The 25,622-nt window shown below is 52.9% G+C and overlaps 1 protein-coding gene across 5 annotated transcripts in view; it reads left to right on the top strand.

Moving 5' to 3' along the window:
• Positions 1-3,909: 3,909 nt before the first annotated feature.
• TTC7B (tetratricopeptide repeat domain 7B) overlaps positions 3,910-25,622 on the top strand; it is a 241,342-nt gene continuing 219,629 nt past the window's right edge. For 2 of the 5 annotated variants that reach the window (XM_057542438.1, XM_057542439.1), the window contains exon 1: positions 3,913-4,224. In XM_057542438.1, the coding sequence (XP_057398421.1) occupies positions 4,104-4,224 (121 nt within the window). In that variant the 5' untranslated portion in view covers positions 3,913-4,103. Of the gene's footprint in view, positions 4,225-25,622 lie in introns of all 5 variants that reach the window. The other 3 variants (XM_057542440.1, XM_057542441.1, XM_057542442.1) reach the window with 3 other exon arrangements.

Below are 25,622 nucleotides of genomic sequence, written 5' to 3' on the forward strand. Positions count from 1 at the left end.
TCTTTCCATCTCCCCCTCAAACCTGACCCATATGCTTCAGCAAGCTGATTTGCACTTGACTGCGGGCCTGTCTGCCTGGAGTACAGCTCCAGCCCCACCACCTTCCTTCTACTCATTCAGCCGTTCAACAAATATTTACTGTGCACCTACTACGTGCCAGGCACCATTCTCAGCGCTGGGGATGCAGCAGTGAACAAGACCACACAAAAATCCCTGCCCTCATGGAGCTGACATTCTAGTGAGGGAGACAGACAAACACTAAATTAATAAATATGAATCAGGTGGTGACAAGCAGAAGCCTATAGCTGAGTAAGGGGACAGAGAGTGGAGGGAAGGGCAGGGAGTGGGTTTGGAAAGGGTGGTCGGGAAGGTCTCTTTAAGGAGGTGCCCTTGGGTCAGGGACCTAAATGAAGGGAGGGGACCACATGGATATGTGGGAAGGGTCTTCCAGGCCGAGGGAGGCACAAGGGCAAAGGCCAGGCCCCTGCTCACTCGAGGCTCTTTCTTTCCCCGGGGCTCCCCCGCCCCTCCCCAGCCTGCCTTCTTTCTCAAGCCCTCTCCCCTCTGCTTACCTCTTGCCCTATTCTAGTTGTGGGTGTTTGTTTGTTTGTTTTAATTGAAGTATAGTTTGCCTTACTCTAGTTGCCCAGGGGGCCCAGGCTTTTGGGGTAAGAGGACTGGGACGTTTCCAGACCACCGAGGCATCCCCATTTGCATTGACCTTTGCTCTGAACCTTTAGCCCATCTCCATGGCTCCTGGCAAGCCAGCTCTCCTGCAGGAATTATCCTGGAGTCAGACTTCCTGAGCCATCTTCCACTTAGCTCCTTTCCTGCCAGCCATTGCCAGGCCTCAAGGCTGGATTCGGCCTACAGCCTGTGATTTTTCACATCCTTGTCAAACCTGGAACAGCAATGCCTGGAAAAAAGATGTCGGTTTAATTACTATTATTAGCACGAACGACATCCTACTACTGAGGTTCCCTGAGTGCCGCCTGCAGGTAAACTCACCTGGAAAACCATTTGGGAACGTTCTCCCCCTGTGATCATCTGTATATCTCCGGGGTTGCTGTGGCAGCTGCCAGAGCAGCCCGGGCAATGGGTGAGGATCAAAAATCATTGCAGATGTGGGAATGAGCCCAGAGACCAAGGAGCCCAACTGTCAGGCTGACAATGTTTATCAGCTTCTGCTCCCAACCCCCATATCCCAGCAAACTCAGCGCTCAGGCAGATGGTCAGAAGGGTACGCTGGTGGGTGTCCGTCACTTCCAGGACGGCCTGCTGTGAAGGTGGAAGCCTCAAATGTAGTCACTTATTATTGTTGTGTTAAATCCTGAAGGAAAACATTTGCAGGCTGATTCTCGACCTTGGAGATCTCCAGCCTCGTCCATTCATTCATTCATTCATTCACTCTTTCATTCAAGCTCCTACACTGTGCCAGACCCTACACTGGGTGCAAGGGGTACAGAGACACGGAATGTCAGGGCACATTTATTGCACTCTTATGGTCTATCAACACCCTTCTAAGTGCTGTACCTGTATTTCCTCATTTAATTCACAATCAACTCTACAGGGTAGGTATTACAGCTAAGGAACTGTTGGCGGGGAAGGCAGGAACTATTAAATGCCACTGCCCAGGCAGCACATGCTGAGTCAAGGGTCAGGGTCTACTCTGCCCTCATGAAGACACAGGCCTTGTCTCTGGAACTTATCAGCTGGCGGGGGAGCAGAGAGATGGACACCAATAATTTACCTTACAGTGTGGCAACTGAGACAGTATAAACATCAGTCATTATATGACAGAGTTTGTTATAAGAAGCTCTATCACAGAGGGAAAGAGCAACTATTGTGGGATCACACAGGATCTGTCAGATGTTGAGCAAGGCTTCTTGGTGACCCTTGGCTTGGGTCTCAAAGAATGCACAGGAATTTCCCTCCTGGACTAGAGGGGAGAGAACATCCTGTGCAAGCATCTGGAGAAACAGACCTCCATGCTAAGAGGAGAATATGAGCGTCCGGGGTGGAGGATGGTGGTGGAAATACCTCCTGTGGAGATTCCTTCTACTTCTCTTCCTATTTCCTCTTGGTGAAACTAAAGAATCCAAGCCCCCAAAGGGACCTCTGTTGAAACTTTGACATTCTATTTCCCCTTTCCTTGAGCTGTCCATAGCATCTGAGGCTCATCAGGCCAACCCTCATCACCTCACAGGTCCTTGGAGGTGCCTGAGGTTATGCCGGTCACATCAGAAGGCATCTCCTGATCTTCCTTCCTCACATCTCTGAATATCTGAGTTTCAGCTTCACCCTTAGTTGACTGGGGTCCATGTCTTTTCTTCCCAAGAACAGCCCCAGGGCTGCTGAGGGGATGAGAGATGAACCTGCAGGTAAGGACTCCTGGAAAGCTAGAGTAAGGCACCCCTAGAAGGGATGATGTTGACCATGGCTTGGTGCTTCCTCATACCTGACATTCCAGACTGTCAGCTCCATCCTCAAACGCGGTATCCAGCATCCAACCCTCTCACCACCGCCACAGCTATCACCCCGGTCCATCCACCACCATCTCCCTCCTGAACTACTGGCAGTATTCTCAGCCCTGCAGCCACAGTGGTATTCCTAAAATGTAGGTCACGTCATGACGTTCATTAAAAGTCCTGCACGGATGCCCCATTTCACCAGAGGAAAAGCCCAAGTCTCCAATAATGGTTCACAGGCCCAACATGAACTCAGCTCTAACTCCCACCTCTGAGCTCTCCTGCTTCGACCCCCTCCCTTACTCTACCCCAGCCACTTGGGTCTCTTTCCTGTTCCCCCAACTCATTAACTATGCTCCAGGGCCTTTGTACTTGCGGTACCCTCTGCCCAGAGATGTTCTCTCTCACCTTCTTCAAGTCTTTGTCCCATGTCACTTCAATGAGGCCATCTCTTACCACCCTGTCAATTCTTTATTCTCCTCATTGGACCCTGTTCTGTTTCTTCAACTAACCACTTTTACCTTCCAATTTACTACTTTATTTTGCTTATTTATTCCCCTGCCTGGAATGTAACCAAGGCAGGTATTTGGTTAGTTTCCTGCTGTATCCCCAGTACCTGCAACAGGGCCTAGCCATAGTAGGCGATGACTACATAGTTATCGGATAACTGAAAGAAGGCACAGTTTGGACACCTGCCTTCAGCTCTGTCTGCAAGGCCAAGACAAGGAAACCCCACTGGGGACTCTGCATCCTCCTCAGAGGGCAAGAGAGCTGGCATCTGAGCTGGCAGTCCTTGCCTGGCTCAATCCAACTCGCCTGAACGGACATTGACGGAGCCCTGGGCAGGGGCTGTGCCTGCCTGAGAGGGATGAGTCTCCACCCACCTCGACCTGGGTGGGGCGAAGGCTGCCTGGGGCGGAGGGGGCCTGCTAAGGGGCACAGGCCAAGCCAGGCCCAGAGGGATCGCCCAGAAACCTGAGATGGCAGGGCAAGCTCAGGCAGGCCTCCCCGTCACACCCACCTCATACCCCAGGCCCACTAGTCCGGCCTGGCCCGTGACCGTCCCCAGGGTCACTGCCCTTTCTAGGCCCTATTCCTGAGGGTCTGCGGGGCTCCCAGTCTCTGCCTCCCTCCCTCACTCCCTCCCGGGTCTCCCTCCTCCACGCCCCCATTCGGCCAGACCCCTACCACCACAGCCCCTGCTCTTCCTCACCTCTCCTCCACGCCTTCCCCCTCGAATCTGGACTCCAGCCCCAGCCCCTCTCCAGGTCCCGTTCCCGGGCCTCCTTCCCCGACCCGGCCTCCGCCGCACCTCGCCCCTCCTCGCGCCTCCCCCTCCCCCTGGCCCGGGTCTCGCCCCGGCCCCGGCCCCGACCCGGGCCCGCGCTGCGGCTCCGGCCCTGGCCGGTAGGGGCCGCTCCTCGCGGCGCCCGGGGCCCCGCCGCGCCAGCCGCCGCCGCCCGCCTCCCCGCCCCTTCCCCAGCCGGCGCTCCCGTTACGCCGCGGAGCCGGGAGCCGGAGCCCGAGCCCGCGGCGGCAGCGGGAGGCGGCGACGGGGGCGCCCGGGCGGCGGCGGCGGCGGCGGCGGGGCCTGCGGGGCCTGCGGGGGGGCGGGCCGGGCCCGGCCAGGCCGCGATGGCGACCAAGAAGGCGGGCTCGCGGCTGGAGACGGAGATCGAGCGCTGCCGCTCCGAGTGCCAGTGGGAGCGGATCCCCGAGCTCGTCAAGCAGCTGTCGGCCAAGCTCATCGCCAACGGTACGCGCCGGGCGCTCCGGCCTGGGCTGCTGGAGGCGCCGCGGCCTCCGCCGATCGCCAGGCCGGGCCCCCGAGGCGCGGCGGGGCGCGGGCAGGGGCGCGGCCGGGTCACGAGGGCGCTGCGCCCGGAGATGTGCGCGGCGCGGCCAGGGCCTCGGGAACCCGGGGTCCGCGGAGCGGCGCGGTGGGGGCGTCCTTCGGCCGAGGGCTTGTGCCGGGCGTCCCAGAGTTCCGGCGCGCAGGGAGGGCTTCTGCGGAGTCAGGGGGTGGGTGTCTCGGAGTCGGCTGCTGTACTGGGGTCCCAGGGGGTCAGGGGCCGGCCTAGGGGCTCTGAGAAGTTGGAGGCGATGGGGGGAGGGTGCGTCCTCAGGACTCGGGTGTGGATGTATGGGGATCCAGGGTGTGTGTATGGTGTACTTGGAGTCACGATGTATTTACGGGGCTCCTGCGAATGGGGGTGGTGAGCAGAGACCCCTGGGAAATATGCTGTGTAAACAGATGGCGTTCAAGGGGCTCCAGGTGGAAGCCCAGGCTTGGGGTGTGTGGGGGGCGGTGGTGGAAGTCAGGTTGAGATGTGTCCCAGGGTCCAGAGGGTAGGATGTCGAAGCTGTGCATCTAGGGAGGTCGGGTTTGGGAATATGGGGGAAATAGAGTCAGGGGAGCCAGGAGGTAGAATATTGTGGAGAGAGGTGGCAATGTGGTTGAAGAATGTTGGGAAATGGGGTTGGGTGTGTGAGGGGCTTGGGGCCTAGAGGAAGAGGGGGTCGGAGAGATCCAAGGAGTAGGAACCTGGTGCCTGGAGTTAGTCTATGACCCGGTTGACTCAACTGGTTCTCATACCCAATGGAATCAAAATTGCATCCAAAATACCATTTCAGAGCACAGATCCACGTGTCCTTATTTGTTTTGGAAGCAAGTATCCTTAATATTTGCTTGTCTTTTAGTGCCCGCCAAAACCGCAGGCACCAGTGCACTGGCGAGAGGGCAGAGGTTTTGTCACATTTCATCTCAGGCTTCCTGAGGCTGGTGAGCACATGTTGGCTGAACAAATGAATGAATGAAAGAATGAATGAATGACACTGTTCTGAGAAAGGACCGCCACACAGTTTTCAACCTTCTCGCCTCAAACTACCCAGAAATGGAGAGGGATGTCATGTGTCCTCTTCAGGAATGGTTTATATTTGTGCCTTTTATGGTATCAGAGTCTCAAAATAAGAACTTGGTTTTGTGCACTCTCAACTGTGGTACCTTGCTTTGGGCCGGTATTTCCTGGGCAGATGCAGGTGCCGTGATCATACCAGGGGCATGGAGGAAGCACAGACCTACCTGGGCTCAGCATGTGGAACATGTTGACTCTTCTCAGTTTAGCGAGCATTTGAGGAAAAGGTGTTCAGTCCCCTGGGCCCCAGTGGCAGCCTGACCTTGCTGTCCCTGTAAGGGTCACGAGCTTGCCCTCTTGCTTCTCTTCCCCGTACCTGCAAAGTTTTCTTGTTTCTTCAGAGTTCGACAATCCTGGGTCTACTTTGTCACTTTCCAGCTGTGTGGGCATATAATACCTTCAGGGCAGGTTGATTTTAGGATTAAATAAGTTCATTTGTGAGCCCCCTGGTTTTTCCCTTCAGAACCCACTTGTTTCCTGCTTTATTTACTCATTCAACCAATATTTGCATGCCCACATGTGCCAGGCATCAACAGTGGTGAATAGCACTGACCAAGCTTCTACCGTCATGCACTTACCTCCTCTGAGGAGACAGATGGTAAGCAAATATGGACATAGTAAACAAGGTAGCTTCAGATAGTGAGAAGTGATTTGAAGAAAACAGACAAGATCATGTGACTGAGAATGATGGGTAGGGGAGGTGGGATAACTCAAACTATGGTGGTCTCTGGAATGAGAGAGTAGCTGGGCTTTCAGTGGCTTGAGCTGATCTTACCTTCACGGCCCCTCTAGGCTTGGCTCCCTTTCCAAGGCTTGGTCCCTAGAATCTAAGCCACAGTCATTAATGGGGCTTGCGGGGGGAGCAGGTTGTATGGGGCACTGTGGTCCATGGGTCTATGTGCAAGTTTGGTTTGGGGAAACTCATGAGAGAGATTTCTGCCCCAGAACCCACATGGTAAGCAGCAGCCATTGATGGCCAAAGGTCACACAGACTAGAAAAGGTCAAAGAGATTGCTCAGGAAGATAAAAAAAAAAAAAAAAAAGCAAAGAAAAAGGATGAAACAAAACAGAATTATTGTGGCTTTCCTTTGGGGTTCAGAGAAGTGCTTGTAGGAGGGTCTTTCCCTTTCTTTGGCTGATGGGGGCTCCCTTGACTGGCAGTGGGACTTCCTCCTGGCTTTGGGGGCACCAGACCCACCTGGGTGCACTAGACCTCAAGTTTTGGGCGGATTTGGCAAAATCCCTAAGCTAAAACATTTGCTGTTTAGAATAAGGACAGCGAGTTAATATTGTGTTTGTCATACTAAGACAGTTACCTTGAAGGCAACCACAGGCAGAAAAGGGCACAGTCTTTGAAACCAGCCAGACCAGTGCCTGAGTCCTGGACCTGCCACTTCCTAACTCTGTGACCTTGGTCAAATTACTTAACCACTCGGAGCCTCAGTTGTTTCATCTTAGAATGAGGATTAAAAGACTTACCTTATAGGGGTTGTTATGAGATTCAAAGGAGTCTAAAGACTCCCAGGGCTAGCCACAGAGCCTGACACCTTAGTAGGCAGGCCCTTCATTCATTCACTTATTCATTCATTCATTCCACAAATACTGAGTACTTGCCAATGTGCTAGTCACTGTTTTAGCCACTGGGGATCTACCAGTGACCACATCAGACAAACATCCCTGCCCTTATGACGCCCACATTCTATTAGGGAAGGGGCAGGGAGACAGATAAATAAAATCATGAAGTAAAATGTACAGGATGTCAGATGGTGGAAAGTGGTATGAGAAGAGTAAAGAGGGGAAGAAGGAAGAGTGCTTTGGGGTGGGATGGGGGTGGGGCTGGTTTAAATGGGAGGCCGGGGAAGGCCTCGATGGGAAGGCAGCCTCCGAGATAAGAGCTAAGTTGGTGGAGTGTGTTCCAGGGAGGGGACTTCAAGGGCAGAAGCCTGGTGAGGGCAGAGGGGCGGCAGGGCCACATGGCACGGGGCCTCATGGGTCACGCTGAAGGCTCTGGGTTTTCTCTGAGTGATGTGGGAACCACGGGAAGGTTCTGAGCAGGGGAGTCACTCGTTCTGGATGCTCCCGCTTGCACTTGCAGCGAGCCTCTCTGCTCAGCACGTCAGCTGCGTGCTCGGGGCATGGCAGCCCCTCCCCGTGGAGGGCGGTAAACAGCGGACACTTTCAGAGCCTGCTGCTTCAGCCTGACTCCCCTGAGATAAATTGGTTTAGATAGTTTTGCCAAGAGGTGTATAAGGAAGAAAAGGGCCAATGCCAAGCTGGAAACAGAGCCCAGAAGTTCCTTTTCTGCCTCATACCCCGCTGCAGTCACTGTTTTTAATCCCTCCATCTCAAGGAACCAAAATGTGTGGCAGCTAAATGCCAGGCCCTGATGAGTTCCAGCAAGAGAGTGGGGATGGGAATACATACAAGCTAAGGGGCATGGGAGGGTCCACTCAAGCCCAGGCTCTTGCTACCTCAAGTGTGGTCAGGGGTCCGGCAGCATGGGCATCGTCTGGGAGCATGTGAGGAGTGCAGACTCTCGGACCCCACCCCAGACCTGCAGGGGATTGGTGGGCACAGGGAAGTGGGAGGGGCCCTGGCCTGGAGATGGCGTGGCCGCCCGAGGGGTCAGGGGGGAACACGGAGAACCGCACATCGGCTTCTTGTCGGCTCACAGGTCAGCCCTGGCCCTGGGAGGGCAGTCCCAGCTGCCTTCTCTCCCCAGAAGGTCACCCTCTAGCCTCCTGGTGCTTAGGTTCACTGCTGTGTGAGAAAGTGCAGTGATCTGGCCCCTGGGCTTCAATTCGGACTCTGCCTCTGGCTGGCTGGGTGACCTTGAGCCAGTTACTTAACATCTCTGAGCCTGCGTTTCCTCATCAGTAATATAGGGTTAATAATACCTAACCCATCAGGGTGGCTGTGAGGATGAAATGAGTTGATATATGTTAAACTTGGTATATGCAAAATACTGGTGTTCACTCCCTCCTGCTGACTCAGCATGACCCTGGGCAAGGCAGGCCAGGTCCTGGATATCACCTGGTTGGGAAAAAGTGTGGGAGACCTCGAGATGACACACCTGAGCTGTGCCTGGTCAAGACTTCTGCATATTTCAGTAACAGAACAGGCCTTTTGGAGCGTGCACCTGCCCCGAAAGACAGCCGCTCACTCTGAGGCTGTGTCAGCCTCTCCCCGCTTCCCCAGGCTGCTCAGCGTCTCAGACGGGCTCAGTGGCTGAGCTCACTTGGAACAATTAGGCCCTAATCATAGTGTCTCCTTGAAGGGACCATCGCCCTTCTGGTTAGGTGTGATTTTGGGTCACTTTAATTACCTCTTGGTGAGGGGTAGGTAGGGAAGTGGTGCCTGAAACAAAGAATATTTAGGGGGGCAAAGTTTGGTTACGAAATATACTTAGACCTTTGCGTGAGAGTGAGGTTCTCGCCTTTGCCAATAGCTGATATTCCTGTGGTTTGAAGGAGGGCACGGGTGGCACTGTGGCTTCCCCTTTCGGAGGAGGGCTGGGTTCGCTCAGGCCCCTGGAGATTTCTCAGAGACGGGGAGAGGTAATGGTGGATGGGGGGCCCCTCTGCCCGCCTGAGGGGCTTCTTAGGAAACAAGGCTGAGGTGTAACTGAGAGCCTGCAGCGGGGTGAGAAGGTGGCCCTGGCGTGTAGGAATGGCGTCTTTGGACATTCCTGGGGTCCAGCGGACTCTCGGGAAGCCCCCAGACACAGGGGAAGGAAACGTAGGAGACGCTCCCTCCTGGCCTTCCCAGGCCAGCGTCCTGCTTTCAAATGCTCTGTCCTGCTGTCCTCTGAAGGACATGCCTTTGTGGCAGACCACACGTCCTGATTTTTGGATCCAGAAGATTCATTTTTTCAACAGTAGCACATGGGTGGCTCTGAGCTAGGCATTGGGGCGCATGTGGTCGCTGTGGTCGCGGCAAAAAGACTGTGACCTTGTGGCTCACACAGTGGGGCTGGGACCGCTCGGCTCCTCCTCCATGCCGCCCCCCCGCCCCCACCTCCAGGGCACAGGAATTTCAGGCTCCGAGTGGAGAGGAAGGAGGATTCCCGACATCCATCCGCTTGGCCAGCCAGCCTTTCCAGCCTGACCTCCCATCCCCTTGGTGCGCCCCCCTCCGTTGGCTGGTTTGGCCTCCCGAACCTTCTCGCTCCCCTTGCTTTTCATCTCTCACCTGTGCTCAAGCTGTTGGGCTCCAGAGTCCTCTCTGCAGATCAGAAGCCTACCCATCTGTCAAGGTCTGGTTCAGGTTCCTCCTAGCTGTCCTTCCCCCACAGAAAAGGCTGTTTGCCTCTGAGAAGACAACCACAGAGAGTCAGAACCAGATGGGCCCTGAGAGATCACATTGGATAGCAGTTTTCACACTGTCCTGTCGAGAAACCACCCTGGTGACCAGGTGGGCAGGCCTCACTCACTGGAGCAGTTACATTTTCCCTTAAAGTTTCCTTTGAAGGAGGGCTAATGTGCTTTAAAAAACACATTTGAAACCCACTGATCTAGTCCAACCTCCCCATCTTATAGATGAGAGAACAGGCCCAGAGAGAGAGGTGTCTTCCTTAAAGCCACCAGCTGGCGATGGCAGAGGTGAGCAGAGTGGGTCAGAGGTCTGGACCCTGGGTCAGAGTGTTACTCTGCCTTGAGAAACCCCATGTGTAAAGTGGGGACACACATCCAGAATTCCTTTTCTGAAACCCTTGGGGCCAGATGTGTTTCAGAATGCAGAATTTTTCGGAATGCAGTGTATATACTGGACATTACGTGACACTCTCCGTGGGGTTAGTGGCAGTGCTTCATGAGAAAACAAGCAGTATTTCTGCATTAAAACATATCAACAGTCATTGCAAAAGGGATAAATAGACTCCAAATAACCTTACGTTGGTTCAGTTTAATTGCCCAGTAAGTTAACAACAAAACCCAGCTTTTGGTTTGTAGAGAGGTCTGGATTTTGGAAATTATGGACGAGGGATCGTGAACCTGTAATGACAGTGCTAAACTGGTAAGGTGGCTGGAAGGACCACATGAGAACAGAACAAAACAAGCCAAAGAGCACCTGAAAGTGCTTTTAGCCCGGGGCCTGCACAGAGTAAGCCCTTAGCAGAGATAGCATGGGCTGTCTCATGGTGGTGGGTGCTAGCGTCTCCCACCTCCCCGCTCAGGGCCGCTTCCCCTCCCCCACACTGTCTGCTGGGCATGTGCCTGGTCTCCGCACCGTGGTGGTCCTTCTGAAGGGCGGAGGGCGTGCTCCTGCTTTAGTGGGCCACCAGCCTCCTAGCCCGCACTGGGTATGCTGTGTCGAAGTGGCCCGCAGACTTTCACCAGGGGAGGCTCCTGACCGGTTGGAACCGGTCTTTCAGGAAGCAAGGCTGAGGGCCTTCCAAAATGGATGTGAAGGCCAAGGTACACGTGATGACCCCGTCCCTGCGGAGTGTTGCGCTGCCGGGACTGGCGTTTACGTGTGGGGCTGTCCATCCAGCATGCTCCGCCTCCAGTCATTTTGCTTCTTCCTAATTGGGCCCCTCTGAGTGATCAGCTGTCGGCCCCTCTGAGTGCCATGTGTTTTATGGTAGGTGGGCCTTGGCCCCAAGGGTCTACTCCCTTGCCTGTCATTGGTTGAGGCATGAGCATGTGACTCAGCTGCAGCCCATGAGACATCAGAGACATCTGCTGTGGGAGGGGGCTTCTGGGAAGGATTTCTTCACGCTTAAGAGTGTCGTACATGCTTAAGAAGGAAGAAGAACGTTCTCTCTTCTTGCCCTGGAAATGGTTCATGCTTTTGAGACGTGGAGCTGCAGCCATTTTGTGCCAGGAGGCACTCGGCTCAGGAGTGAGGGGGCTCCGTGGGTCACGGAGACACAGGGAGAGCCTGGCCATGCTGCCGAGCTGCTGACGCTCCACGCCTGCAGCGGTCCCTCCCTGGACTTCCTGTTACCTGAGATAATAAACGCCTTCTTGTTGAAGCCTTGTTGAGTCGGGTGTTCAGTCATTACTTGCTGCTGAAGGCGTTCTAACTGGTGCACCTCTTCGCTTACCCAGAGCACCTGCCGCCGGCCGGCTTTACACCAGGCGCTGCACCCAGAAGGGCCTTTCCTCCTGATTCACATCGCCCTCAAGTGGGCGGATTCCTGCCCCTCTGGGTGACCTCGTGCTTGGCAGGTGGTGGAGGGTTCCAGACCTTTGACTTGTGTGAAAGCCATTGCTTCCCATCTGAGGAGCCAGGAAGAGGGAAGAGGTCTTTTTCTTCTTAATTTTGAATTTTTATACAATTTGGAAAATTTACTTTCCATTTACAGTTATTACAAATATTGGCTATATTCCTCGTGTTGTACAGTACATCCTTGAGCCTGTCTTTCACCCAATACTTAGTACCTCCCACTCCCCCACTCCCCCACTCCTATATTGCCCTCTCCCCCAACCTGGTAATCACTAGTTTGTTCTCTGTATCTGTGAGTCTGCTTCTCTCTTTTTTAAAAAAACATTTTATTTATTTATTTTTTAAATAAATTTATTTATTTACTTTTGGCTGTGTTGGGCCTTCATTGCTGCATGCAGGCTTTCTCTAGTTGCGGTGAGCGGGGGCTACTGTTCGTTGCGGTGCATGGGCTTCTCATTGCGGTGGCTTCTCTTGTTGCGGGGCGCGGGCTTCAGTACTTGTGGCTTGCGGGCTCAGTAGTTGCAGCTCACGGGCTCTAGAGCGCAGGCTCAGTAGTTGTGGAACATGGGCTTAGTTGCGGCACATGGGCTTAGTTGCTCCGCGGCATGTGGGATCTTTCCTGACGAGGGCTCAAACCCGTGTCCTCTGCATTGGCAGGTGGATTCTTAACCACTGCGCCACCAGGGAAGCCCCCTGTTGTATTGTTTAGATTCCACATATAAATGATATCATGCAGTATTTGCTTTTCTCTGTCTGACTTATTTCACTTAACGTAATGCCCTCCAAGTCCATCCATGTTGCTGCAAATAGGAAGAGGTCTTCTGAGACGTCTCAAAACCATCCCCGTCAGCCACCAAGATGAGACTGAGCAGAGTTTGGCAGGCGGGTGAGATGAGAGCCACGTAGACTATAAAGGGCAGCCGTAGCCACAGGAAACCTAGTGTTGTGGCCTCAGGCCCTGCTACCCTCCAGGTTTGTCTGTCCCTGTTCATCAAGCACAGCACGTGGTGGAGGTGCCAGAACCAGGCAGAACAGATGTTTTTTGGTCCTTTCACGGGCTTGCCAGACATGGAGTCAGAATCCCCAGGCATTTGCCCTCTGAGTGACCTTGTGCACATGACTTGAACCACTGAAACCTTAGTTTTCCCGACTTCATGGGTGTTAAAACAGTGCCAGTAAGGAAGGAGAATGAACAAGCATTTCTTGAGCTTCAGCTGTGTGCTGGATTCTGAGCATGAACTTTTACGTGGATCCCGGTTAATCATCACAACAGCCACGTGGGGAGTGGGGTCGGGGCTGTGATTCCCATTCAGGGCACGAGTAGACCGAGGCTTGGAGCTGTTCATAGAATAGGGCTCTGGCCCACTTACGCCTCTAGTTCCATTATTCTGCACTAATGTTTTTCTAAACTTTTCAGATCAAAGAATCACCAAGCCGGCTTATTAGAGCCCGGTTTGTAGGGCTCCACACGTGGTGGTTCTGATGCAGCCTGTTTGGGTTGGGGCCTAGGCTTCTGCGCCCTTTCTAAGCTCCCAGGTTGTGCCAGTGCTGGCGGTCTGTGGACATGCCCTGAGCTGCACCGAATTAAGGGAGCTCGGACGTTATGGATTGCCAGACCACTCCTCTAGGGTGGCGATTCTCGGTCCAAGATGCGGACTGGAAATCTGCATTTCAAAATTGAGCCTCCGGTGATTTGTGTCCTCAGGCATGCCTGAAAGCCCCTGCCCTCAGCCAGCATTCTTAGCATTTAAGGAGCACCTCCTGTGGAGCGGGGCGGTGGGGGTGGGGACACTGCACCAGAAGAAGTAGAGCGAGCCGGTCACCAGCCACAGGAAGCTTCCCGGAGTCCCAGGCTGAGTCCGAGCTTCTGCTTCGGGAAGTCTTGGTGGCGTCAGGTTCAGCGAACAGGGTTGTTAACCAGCACCCGGGGGATTGTGGCGCAGGGAGTTCCCGGACCACACTGAGGCATGATTGTCCAAGTGGTGGGACAGCGTCACCTGCGGCCCGAGGAGAACAGTGACAGCATCACTGAAGGCTACAGGGTGCAGCTGGCTTACTGGGCGCCGAGGGTGGCGGGTGAGGCCTGGCAGAGCGTGGCTTTAGGCGGCCTCTCCCAGTCTTAGCGCTGAGAGTCCTGTGTCCCGGAGTCCCCTCAGTCCTGGGCAGTGGGACAATAGTTCACCCTCTTAGGCGGATGGAGGTATTTTAGCAAAGAGGAAAGGAACCTAGTACAGGAGAAAGCGGTGGATTTTGCCCTGTTAGATCCGGGTTCAAATCCTGGGTCCGACACTTACTGCTCATCCGGCCTTGGGTGAATTACTTAGCTTCTCTGAGCCTCAGTCTTTATCTCAAAGGTTACTTTGAGGAACAAATCAGATAATGCAGTTTCTAGCACAAGCATTATCTCAAGCAGCCTCACTGCATCAGGAGTATTGTGTGTGGAAGGAGGGTAGAAAGTTCCAGATACTCAGTCCTTTACAGGGTGTGGACGAAGTGGGCAGGACAACAATAATAGTAATGATAGCAAAGATGCTTAGTGGAGGTGGGGTTCTTGTTGTGCTGAGAAGCTGGCAACCACCCGTGTTTGCTGGGTCACAGAACTAGTAAGCGCTTCAGCCCAGGTCTGACAGATGCCTCGGGCCTTCTCTTCCAGCCACCCATTCAGCACCCAGTGACGCTGGGGTAGGACGTAGGGGTGCTGCCATGGGTAATGGGGACACGCAGATGAATGAGACCACTGGGCTGGCTGCCCCAGGAGGGCACGGCCTTTTGTTCTTTTGTTCATTGCTCTATCCCAAGCACCAATCACATGGCTGGCACACAGTAGGTACTCAACTAATTATGCAACGAACAACTTGGCCTGTGCTCTGGAGGAGTTAACTTGGATTCGTTTACTCATCAGACGCCTACTGAGCACCTCCTGGGTGCCAGCCCTGTCCTGAGGGCCTGGAACGCGAAGATCGCTGAGTCCAGTACATAGAGACTTGGCAGACTGGGCTCAGGGCTGGGGGTGGTGGAGGGACTGGGCTGTGGCGGCCACCGGGGAGGGAGTGTCCACCCGCGCGCGTGGTTGCACATCTGAGCCTCTTGGTGTCGTCCTAGCGTGACTGGCCTGGGCCCGCCTGGGGCTGATGGATCGCTGTTGGGGCTGGCTGCCTGTGGCCTTCTCTCCCTGTTTCTTGGGCAACTGCAGGGTGGACACTTGCTGGGAGGCCCATCCCAGGGAGGGGTTCCGGTCCCCTCGCTGCCCCCCTTATCCCTCTTTCCTCCTCACGTTCGGGCTGGCTCAGCCCCTTTGCTGCAGGGCCGGGCTCCATTGAGGAACTGCCCCCTCTGGCTCTTGTAGCTTCGGAAGCAGCGTTCTCCCACGTTAGCCAGCCTTGGAGGAGTGTCCAGTTGGTGAGATGATACCCCTGAGGGGTGGGGTGGTGCCCAGCCCAGGGACCTGCAGTCAATGCCACCCTCCCTTCCCTGGTCCACCAGGCACCAGGCCGAGGCAGTCGGCTCCCTACTGAGTCTTGGGCCCGGAGGCCTGGGAAGGTGGGTCTCCCTGGCCCGTCGTAGCCACCCCACACCCTGTGGCAACCTCCTCCCCGCCCTGCCCCAGCACACACGCCGGCGGCGTGCAGTCACCCTTCTGCCTGGAGTCTCACTTGGAGAAATTCCTCAGGCCCCTCAGACCTCGCTTGCGTCTCACACCCTCCTGAGTGTCCCTGCTGGTCTTTGTACACCACCGTGCAGGACTTGGTGGTACCCGCCTCCCTACAAACCCTACCCCTTCAAGGCAAGGACTGGACTGGGGCTTTGGATCTTCAGGAGGAGCTTGCTGAGTCTGTGTGGGTGTACGTTTAACAAGCCTGTGTGGGGCTGGCTTCCTGAGAGAGCCATTTGCGAGCCTTCTGGGCTGGCCTGATAACAGCCCCCCTGCCCATTAGACTCACTTCCTGCCCTGCGGAGCTCTGGGGACAGGTCAGGCCAACTCCAAGCTCATGACTTCCAAGTTACCTTGTCTTTTCTTAGGCGAGGTTTCTCTAGGGGAAGTGCGTGCACGTGTGTGTGTGCGTGCGTGTGCTTGCGCGTGTGTGTGTGCGTGCGTGTGCTTGCGTGTGTGCGTGCGTGCGTGTGTGTCCAGCGTACTCGTCTACTCTGCCGGCGCAGAGGAAGCACGGTCTTCTGTTCCCACGTTTTACTCTCGCATCCTGTCCTTCAGCTTCTGCATTGTGCGTGGATATGAGGAGGCTTTGGCACGAGGCCTGGACCCTGACGATCCCAGAATGTCGTTTCTGCCAGCTTCTTTTGAGCTCCTTACTCTTTGCCTCACGCCATCTTTGCCTGTCAGTCAGAGTTCCAAGTAGCCGGGCCCTCCGAGCTGGGTCACAATTTAAACAAAGATAGTGGAAGGGGAGCAGTGGGGCCTGAGGTAGACACGGGGAGGTCTGGTCTCAGTGAGCATCATGCCCCGACTGTGTGTCAGGCGCCCCGGCGGAGGGAGCTGCGTCTCCAGAGACTACGGTACTTGGTTGGGCCATGTCTGTGGAGGGGAGACATGCTTATTGATTGATTCATTCCAGAAGTGTGTACGGAACACCTGCTGTGCGCTGAGCAGTGGAGGTGGAGCGTGGACGTGAGAGCGATAGGGTGGAGGTCAGCGCTGAGGTGATGCGTTACAAGGATCTTGGCTTTCACTTTGGGTGAGGGGGCAGCCACTGCACGGTTTGAGGGGAGGGGTGACATGACCTGACTTAGATTTGAAACAGGTGTAGGGCGTGCAATCCATATTTTCTAGTCAAGGTGTGTGCCCTTTTCTTCCCCATCCTCCTCCGTGACAGTGTCCCTACCCTGGTTCGGCCCAGCTCTACCTACCCGTGGGTCTGGCTGAGGAACGCCCTCACCTTGCTGACCACGTGCCCCTGCTGACCAGTGACCTCACCAAGGCACTGCCCCTCCTCCAGTAGGTCTGCGTTCCCCCTTTCCAAAATGTCTGTCGCACGCGTTCTTGTCTCTTCTTAGACCCTGTACATCCTCTGAATGCCTTGCTGTCACCCCTTGCTCATGACCTTGCCTCATTCTTTGTTGAGGAAATAGAAACAATCAGGAGACCAGCTCGTTTCCTCCCCCGAGTTGACCCGCTTTCCTCCTGCCCTGCTTGGGGGCCTCAGTTCCTTCCAAAAGCCTGCAGCCCTGAATCCCTTTGCTCTTAATCCCTTCCGTCCTTGCCTTCCCAGATTGGCCTCTGCAGTCCACTCTCTGCCTCCCTGGATCAGTTCTCTGTCTCTCTGTCTGGCTCTCCTGGACCATGCACTGTGGGATGTACACATGCCCTAGGCTTCCTATTGGAACCGTCCTTAGCCCTACATCGCTGTCTAATTACTGCCTCATCTCTCTGTTCCCTTTTGGCAAAGGCTCTTCAGAGAATCGTCATCTCCTCTGCTCACCCTGGCTGGGCTTGTATCCCCTGGGCTTCCCCGAGCCTTCTCATGTTAAGGTCTCCCCCCCCACCCCCCATGTTGCCTCCATGTTACCAAACGTAATGGTTATATTTATGCTCTTATCTTCCTGGATATTCCAGCTGCTTTGAACCCACTTGACCACTCCCTCTTTCTGGAAACTTCTAATCTCAGTCTCTCTTTCCTGGTCCTTCCCACTCAGTCTCCCCCAGCTTTGATGTGGACCCTCGTCCACTGACTTGATTTCTCTACTTGGATATCAAGTGTCATTTAACTTGGTTAACACAGAACTCTAGGGTATTTTCTTCCTCACCTCAGTACATGGCAAAGTGGTACCACTGTCCGCTCCACTGTGCAATCTAAAATCTAGAATTTACCTTTAATCCTCTCCTTTCCTCAACCCTCGTGCATTGGTTTCCTGCTGCTGCTATAACAAATTACTGCAGATTTACTGGCTTAGATCAATACAGATTTGTTTTCTTTCGGTTCTGGAGGTCAGAAATAGGAAATGGGTCTCACTGGGCTAAAATCAAGTATCGACAGGACTGCATTCCTTCCGGAGGCTGTAGGGAGGAGTCTTTGTCCTCGCCTTGTCCAGCCTCTACAGGCTGCCCGCACTCCTTGGCTTGTGGCCCCACCTCCATCTCTAAAGCCGGTGGTTCAGTGTCCTCCAGTCTCTCTCACTCTGCTTCCATCACCACGTCTTCTTCTCTGACTCTGACCCTCCTACCTCCCTCTTCTAGGGGCCCAATGTGCCCACCCAGATAATCCAGGAGAATCCTCCCATTTCAAGATCCTTAACTTAATCACATCTGCAAAGTCCCCTTTGCCAGGCAAGGTGACATATCCACAGGTTCCAGAAGTTAGGACATAGATGTCTTGATGGGGTGAGGGGTGGCTCCTATTCTGTCTGCCATATCTTCAGTCCATTCCATTAGTTAGTGTGGTTTATTTTATCTCCAAACTATGTCTCACTCAAACGATTTCTCCCTCTCTGCGCTATTTCTCACCACTTACCCTCTTGTCCAAGTGTCTCTCACCTCTCGCCCAACTACTACAACAACCTAACTGGCTCTGCCTTTGCCTCTGCCATGCTCCAACCCCAAGTTCACTCTCCACACAGCAGACAGAGGGATCTTTCCAAAACCTGCATCAGATCATTGCACACCCCCGTTTACCCCCAGCCCCCAACCAAAGACTTCCGATTGCACTCAGAGTGAATGCCAGACTCCTCACCTCGGTCTATGAGAATGTTCATGATCTGCCTCTCTGTCTATCCCCACCTTGACCTGTTCCCTCTTTTCCAGCCACGCTGGCCTTCTTGCTGTTGCTAGAACACACCAGCTGTGTCCCCACCTAGGGCCCCTACGTGAGCTGAGAGGATGCTGCTCCCTCAGCCACTTGCATGGCTGACTGTCACATCCTTCACGTGTCAAACGCCTCTCCTTGGAGACTCTTGCTCTGATCTGACCACCCAGTTTCAAGCAGCCATACACTTGCTCACTGTCACGCCACCCTGCTTTAGTTCTCTGCACATCTCTTACCACTGTCTGGCCTTTCTCTGGTTTGTCTCTGTCTCCTCTGTCCAGAAACGTAAGCTCCCTGGGGGCAGAGGCCTCTCCTGTCTCGTTCGCTGCTGTACGTCCTGGCGCGGGCTGGCTGGCGCCTGTATGTGCAGAGCCCTGTGAGGTACGTGGTTAGCTCAGGCGGAGGGAGTGGAGGAAGCTTCTCCCAGCGGACCCTGAAATGCATCTCAGATGATGCCTCGAACTTTGGCAGGAGAAGGGAGGCAGGCACAGCAAGTCCAGGCACCCTCTGGTGAGACACGGCCTTGGAAGGATGCTGAGGGCCTGGAGTGAGAGGCTGGCGGCCCAGGGAGAGTGGGTGATCATTTCTCAGTAGTAACTGCAGACTTAAAACATCTTCACATGGTTCTGAGATGGTGGAGTAGGTGGTGGGAAGCCCTCTGTGGGCGCCCAGACCAGCCGCTCTAGATTCAGAGTACACTGTAACACGGGCCATCTTCTTTCATTTTAAATTAACCAGTTAATACTTTCTAGGTAACGAATGTACATGGTTATTAAGACCTAATAGTGCAAAGGAGTATATAGTGAAAGTAGCTGCCTCCTTACATCATCTCCGTGTCCTCTTGCTCCCTTCCACTGAAATGACCATTCCTGGGGGCCCTTTCAGAAACACGCTGTGTACCTATACATTTATAAGAAAGTATATTGTTGGTTTTTGGCTTTTACACACAGTAGTGACATACTGCACTCCCAATTTTGTATCTGTCTTTGAGTTGTTATCCATTATTCTGTAACAAACCATCGGAACACTTAGTGCCTAAAACAACCACATTTTATTGTTTTTCATGATTGTGGGCTTATCAGAGCTTGCTCCTGCCTCGGTGGCCAGCCGTGGGTCAGCTCAGGGACGCTGCTGCCCTTGGCTGGGTGCTCTTACCTGGCTGGGTCTCACCTGAGACAGCTCAGCTCTGTTGCACATGACCTTTCAGCCTCCTAGGTCCAGGCCAGCCAAGCATGTTCTCATGGTGGTTGTGGAGAAGCAAGAGGGAAGTAGAAGTGAATAAGCCCTTTTCTGAGCTTCTGTGTGCATCAGATTTGCTCCCGTCCTATCAGTTGGAGCAAGGCACGTGGCCAAGCCCAGGGTCAATGGGAAAGGCCACGAAGCACGTGGATTCAGGGAGGCATGAGGACCTGGGGCCATTTGTGCAACCAGGATACCACGGAGCTGTGTTTAGATCTGTTCCCTTTGTTTAATGGACACAGTCTGTCTCATTGCCTGGGGTGTACTGTCATTCATTTAACAGGCCCCTTGCCGTAGTTCCTATCCTTTGCCATTACCAGTAGGGCTGCATGTAGTAAACTAAACATCCCTATACGTACATCTTCGTGCTCAAGAGTGCGTGTCTCTTTGGGAGAATTTGCTAAAACTGGAATTTCTGGGTCGGATGGTACAGGTACGAACATTGTTTTGTAGGTATTGCTGAGTTGCCCTCTGTAGACACTCCTATCGATTTATACTCCTCCCAACACTATCTGATGGTCTCTGTTTTCTTGTCAACACTCTTTGGGAGGCAGGAGGGTCACAAGTGCTGCAAACATTAAGGTACCTGTGATTTACAAGAAACCAGAGAGACGCGGGGATGAAATTCAGAGTTCATACGGAGACTGGGAAATGCAGAGCCTGGCTGTCTTTGCTGGATAACAAAGGGGACAAACCAGTTCCTCCTTCCATAGGGGTTTGTTTTTTCCTCTTGGATTGGAGCCCCAGCAGGAATGGTTTGAATAGACCTAATGCTTCTCTATTGACATGTAAACTGAGTAGTTGAGATTTTTTATATTGATATCAAGTACTCCCTGAACAGAGTAGAAACCGAAGTTTTTTCTTCCCCATCTGATCAAATATCTGGGTGTCAGCTGTTTATCCCACAAGGGAGAAGGCTGTGAGGAAGGAGCAGTCACTTCAAGTGGCAAAGGGCATAGCTCCTCCTTCCCTGGGTGGGGGCGTGCCAGGGCCACCTGGGCACAGAACTGAGCCAGCCGCGAGGCTCATGGGACTGTCTGTGGACATGAACCGGGGACCAGAGTCCCCTGCCGGCGGGGGGGGGAAGCTGGTTTCTGCCACCTCAAACCCCCAAAAATGCCCGTGGGAAAGTTGAAACCAGCCCCTGGGCCCCTAACCCTCCCCCCCCCCCCACTTCGGTCACCTGAGAATCCCAGCAGGTGGAGCAGGAGAGGGACTTAGAAACTGCCTGTCACGGCTTGGCCAGGGCTGGGAAGGAAGCTGGGCTCCTTCTCTTGAAGCTGACGTCCACATGGTTTGTGCCTGACCTGCTGGGGAGATGGGGCAGGAGCCATCTGGGTTTGAATCCCAGCGCCAGGACAGTATCCCAGCGCCTCACAGTAGCGAAAGGTGAGGAAACTAAGGCTCAGAGAGGTTAAGTAACTTGTCCAGTGCCACACAGCTAGGAAACAGAGGAGCAGGGATTCAAGCCCACGGCTGCCTGAGGCCAAAGCTGTTTCTCACATAGTACTACTGGGCTTCCCCATCCCGGGAAGTACACCCCGGCCCCACTTTGCAGTCCAGATGCTCTCCCCTGCGCCTGGGGGTGTGAATAGGCAAGTGGGGGAAGAGACACTCAGATTTAAGTCTTTCGGGAGCAGGATTCTGTGTTGCGACTGGAAAGCTCTCAAGGCAATTGTAGGGTGCACCTTGTTTGCTACCCAGTTCTCTGGGATCACTTTCCTCTCTTGCCTGATGTACAATGTCTGGAAAACTGCTTTTCTTTTTTTTTCATATATTCTGTCTTGCTTTTGTGTTTATTTTAGATGGGAGGGTAAATTCGGTCCGTCTTGGCTGGAAGTGAAAGTCTATTTTTAACATTTTGATCCTCTTTATATATTTAATTCTTTAATACAGTGGGAATTCATTTCCTTGTGTGCCCCGAGGTGCCTTATTTCCTTATGCCTCATGGTCCCGGCATGTAGCGGGACACACGGTTGGGCCATGACAGCGGGGTGGGGGAACGTCTGTTTCTTTTGTCGATAGTGGATTCTGTTTGGGAAGCTGTGTGGTCCTTGGCCAGTGCCTGTGGAGCCCCCTCCATCACGAGCCTTACAGCTTCTGCATAATTTCTCTGGCATGAGCTGCTTGATTTTTTAAAATAATTAATTAATTAATTAATTTTTGGCTGCATTGGGTCTTAGTTGCTGCGCACGGGCTTTCTCTAGTTGCGGCGAGTGGGGGCTACCCTTTGTTGTGGTGCGCGGGCTTCTCATTGCAGTGGCTTCTCTTTGTTGCAGAGCACAGGCTCTAGGTGCACGGGCTTCAGTAGTTGTGGCACTTGGGCTCAGTAGTTGCGGCTCACGGGCTCTAGAGCGCAGGCTCAGTAGTTGTGGCACACAGGCTTAGTTGCTCCGCAGCACGTGGGATCTTCCTGGACCAGTGCTCGAACCCGTGTCCCCTGCATTGGCACGCAGATTCTTAACCACCGCACCACCAGGGAAGCCCCGAGCTGCTTGATATTTTTAAGACTTCTGTCCTCCTCGTTGGGAGAGTGAGTGGCAGGGAAGTCACCTTTTTTGAAGGGAGGCCAAGAAAACAATTTGCTTGGGAGATTAATTAGAGCCTGGAAATTTAAAAAATTTCAAAAATGATTTTGTAGCCACCATGCTAAATTTCAAATTAGATTGTAAGCTCTTTACTCAGAATGTGCAGCTCCTTTTAGAACTGAGGAGCTGATCCTTGCCTACCTGACAGGAAACTCCCCCGACTACCTCCTCTCCCTCTCCCCGCCCTTCATGGTTCAGCTCTTGGAGTTTCCCCAAGCAGCTGGTCTGAGTCATGCCTTTGCATATTCTGTTCCTTCTGCCTAGAATGCCCTTCCCTACATTTTCCTCCTTGAAAACATATACCTGTCACACTCTTGCTGAAGGTTTTGTCTCCTCCACCCAGCCAGAGCTACATGCATCTTTGTTAGAGCCCGCACCATGTTAAATGGTCTTGAAAGACCAGAACCTCCATGAGAAAAGGGGCTCTGTCTCCTAATTCTGAGGAGAGCCTCTTCCTCTCAGCTGAACCTCTGCCAGGGCCCACCCCGCTGCTCTGAGAACACTAGGCTCTCTTCATGTCTTAAATCAAGACTCTGGTGAGTGGACTTCCCTGGTGGTGCAGTGGTTAAGAATCTGCCTGCCAGAGCAGGGGACACGGGTTCGATCCCTGGTCTGGGAAGATCCCACATGCCGCGGAGCAACTAAGCCCGTGCGCCACAACTACTGAGCCTGGGCTTTAGAGCCCGTGTGCCACAACTACTGAAGCCCGCATGCCTGGAGCCCATGCTCCGCAACAAGAGAAGCCACCGCAATGAGAAGCCCATGCACCACAACGAAGAGTAGCCCCCACTCGCCACAACTAGAGAAAGCCCTGGCGCAGCAACGAAGATGCAATGCAGCCAAAAATAAATAAATTTTAAAAAACCAACAAAACAAAAAACAAACAACAACAAAAAGACTGTGGTGCGTTGCCCCAGTGTTAGGAGATCGGTGAACATAAAGGGACATGAATCCCACACAGCACTAGGGAGTGGTTTGTACACTCCTGTTCAACTGTGCAGCCCCTTGTTTACATAAACATCTTTGCAAGCCTAGGAAATAAAAGCCAATGAAAGAGGAGAGGTGAAGAGTCTAGGGGTTCTACCAAAGCCCTCAGTTGGGTTCTGCAGAGTTCTGTTTAGAAAGCAGTGAACTTGGGGATGGGCATTGGTAAGTCTTCTCAAACAGTGTTTCTCAGCTGAAAGCCTGTTTTGTGTTTGGGAGATCTAGTTAGGATACGAGTTTGGCCTCTGTAACAAAGGTCAGGATAACAGCGACTTGAGCAGAACAAGGTAAAAGTTAATGTTTCTCTCTCGTGTACTAGTTGACCATAAGCAGCACCCAGGGCTTGTGGCAGCTCCTGGCTGTTAGAGACCAAGGGTCCTTGTGTCCTCAGTAGATGGCTTCCACCTTGTGGTCTGGGACAGGTTGCCAGTATCTATCAGCACAGCCACATCCCGGCGGGTAGGGTGGGATGAAGAGGGACCAGTATCTATCAGCACAGCCACATCCCGGCGGGTGGGGTGGGATGAAGAGGGACTGGACGGCAAGCTCATCCCCGCTAAGGCCCTGGTCCAGATGCTGTGTGTATCCCCTCAGCTGTAACTGAGTCACACGCAGCATCTAGCTCCCAGGGGCCCTGGGAAGCTATGTGCACTGATGAAACCTGGGCATTCTAATGCTAAAGGAAGAAGGGGAGAATGAATATTAGGGGGCGACTGGCAGATTCTGCCACAGGCAGGGACAGGCCTACCCTGGAGGGTGCAGCCCAAATGCCTCTGCCTGTCATCGAGTTAATTCACCATTTATTGTCACTCTTTGCCAGATGTTGTGCCCGGCCCCGGGACTCAAAAATAAATGACACTCAGGTTCTTCCTTTAAGCCTCTCCTTATAGTCTAGAAGGGATTGGGGTGCTCAAGGTTGCTGGGACAGCTGGGGGTGGCTTGGGATGGGGCATGTCGGGGAGGAGATCCACAGCGCTTAGAGATCAGTAACGGCCAAGAGTGTTCCCAGAGACTTGCAAAGGCTTGGAGGAGTGAACCTGGCTGGCACATGTGGAGAACTTGGCCAGGACCTGTGTTCTATGCTAAGGGATGTGGGCGTCACCCCGTGGTGATGGGGCTGGGTAGGGAGGTGGGGGAGGGGGAACCGGTGAGTCTCTGAGTTCTGACCCCAGCTGGTCTTCTCACTCACCACACCCTGTTCTCCAGCCACTTTATTCAATGCAAAGGAAGCTTGCCTTTGCACCTTTCCAATGCCATGCTGTTCCCTCAGCCTAGTTTACCCTTCCCTCTCTTGTTTGCCAGTCCAGACCCTACTCATCCTCTAAGGCCCAGCTGAGTGGTGTGGTCACTCCAGGTCACCGCCTAGTCCCTACTAAGAACTCATTAGCTCCATTCTGCAGTCTTGCTATGGTCACAGTATTGTTCCCATTTTATAAACGGGGGAATTGATGCTTCAGTATGCCCCTGGTCCCACAGCTAGAAAGATGCAGCAGGTAGCAGAGGTCCTGATCTGTTGTCCTTTCTGCCTGCTGACCTGGCGATTCTGCTCCGGGCAGCCATTTCCAGATGCAGGGGCAGAAGATCAGCAGCAGGGAGGTGAGCTGGAGGGGCAGGGAATGATGCGGAGTAATTCAGAATAATGCGGAATAATGTGGAATAATGGGGAGAGAGGAATCCTCAGCTCATGTGTCCAGAGAGCCTTTCTTAGAATTACTCCCCAAAATGCTGAGGTTAAATCCTAGGGCCAAAGTCACAGAGCAACAAACTGAGATTTAAATCTAGGAGTCTGAATCCCATTTTACTTTATTTTATTTTTTGGAAGCTTAAAATATACAGAAAAGAAATTCAAAGTATACTGATAGTCTTACCACTCAGAAATAGCCACTATTAATATCCTGATATATATATATTTTTTTTTTAAAAATTTATTTCCGATTTTTATAGAAGAGTTCATTTTTTCTAAAAGTAATATTAAATGATTCTGCTCAATATAAATAATTCAAACTTTAAAGATGAGAGCTTAAAAATTACCCCAAATATTATCATTCAGAAATTACTATCGTTTCCTCCAGTGGTAATCATTCTAGATGTCTCTGTAGGGATACAGACAGATTTAAAGAGAAATAGGCACACTTTTATAAATAGTGATCATATTCCTGTTTAGTAGAGTAGCCACTAGCCACATGTACCTATTGACCCCTTGAATTGTGGTAGGTTTGAATCAAGATGTGCTGTAAGTGTAAAGTACACAATGGATTTAGAAAAATTAATATGTAAAAGAATGTAAAATATCTCAATAACTTAAAAAATACTGATTACTGGTTAAACTGATAATATTTTGGATATATTGAGTTAAACAAAATATATTAGTAAAATTAACTTCACCTGTTTCTTTTTTCTTTTTTAATATAGCTACTACAAATTTTAAAGTAACATATGGCCTGCATATATTTCTATTGGATGGCAGTGCACTATTTAGAAAATAAGGTGTTAGTAAGTATTCAT

This window comes from Balaenoptera acutorostrata, chromosome 3 (assembly GCF_949987535.1).
Source record: "Balaenoptera acutorostrata chromosome 3, mBalAcu1.1, whole genome shotgun sequence".
Taxonomy (NCBI): Eukaryota; Metazoa; Chordata; class Mammalia; order Artiodactyla; family Balaenopteridae; genus Balaenoptera; species Balaenoptera acutorostrata.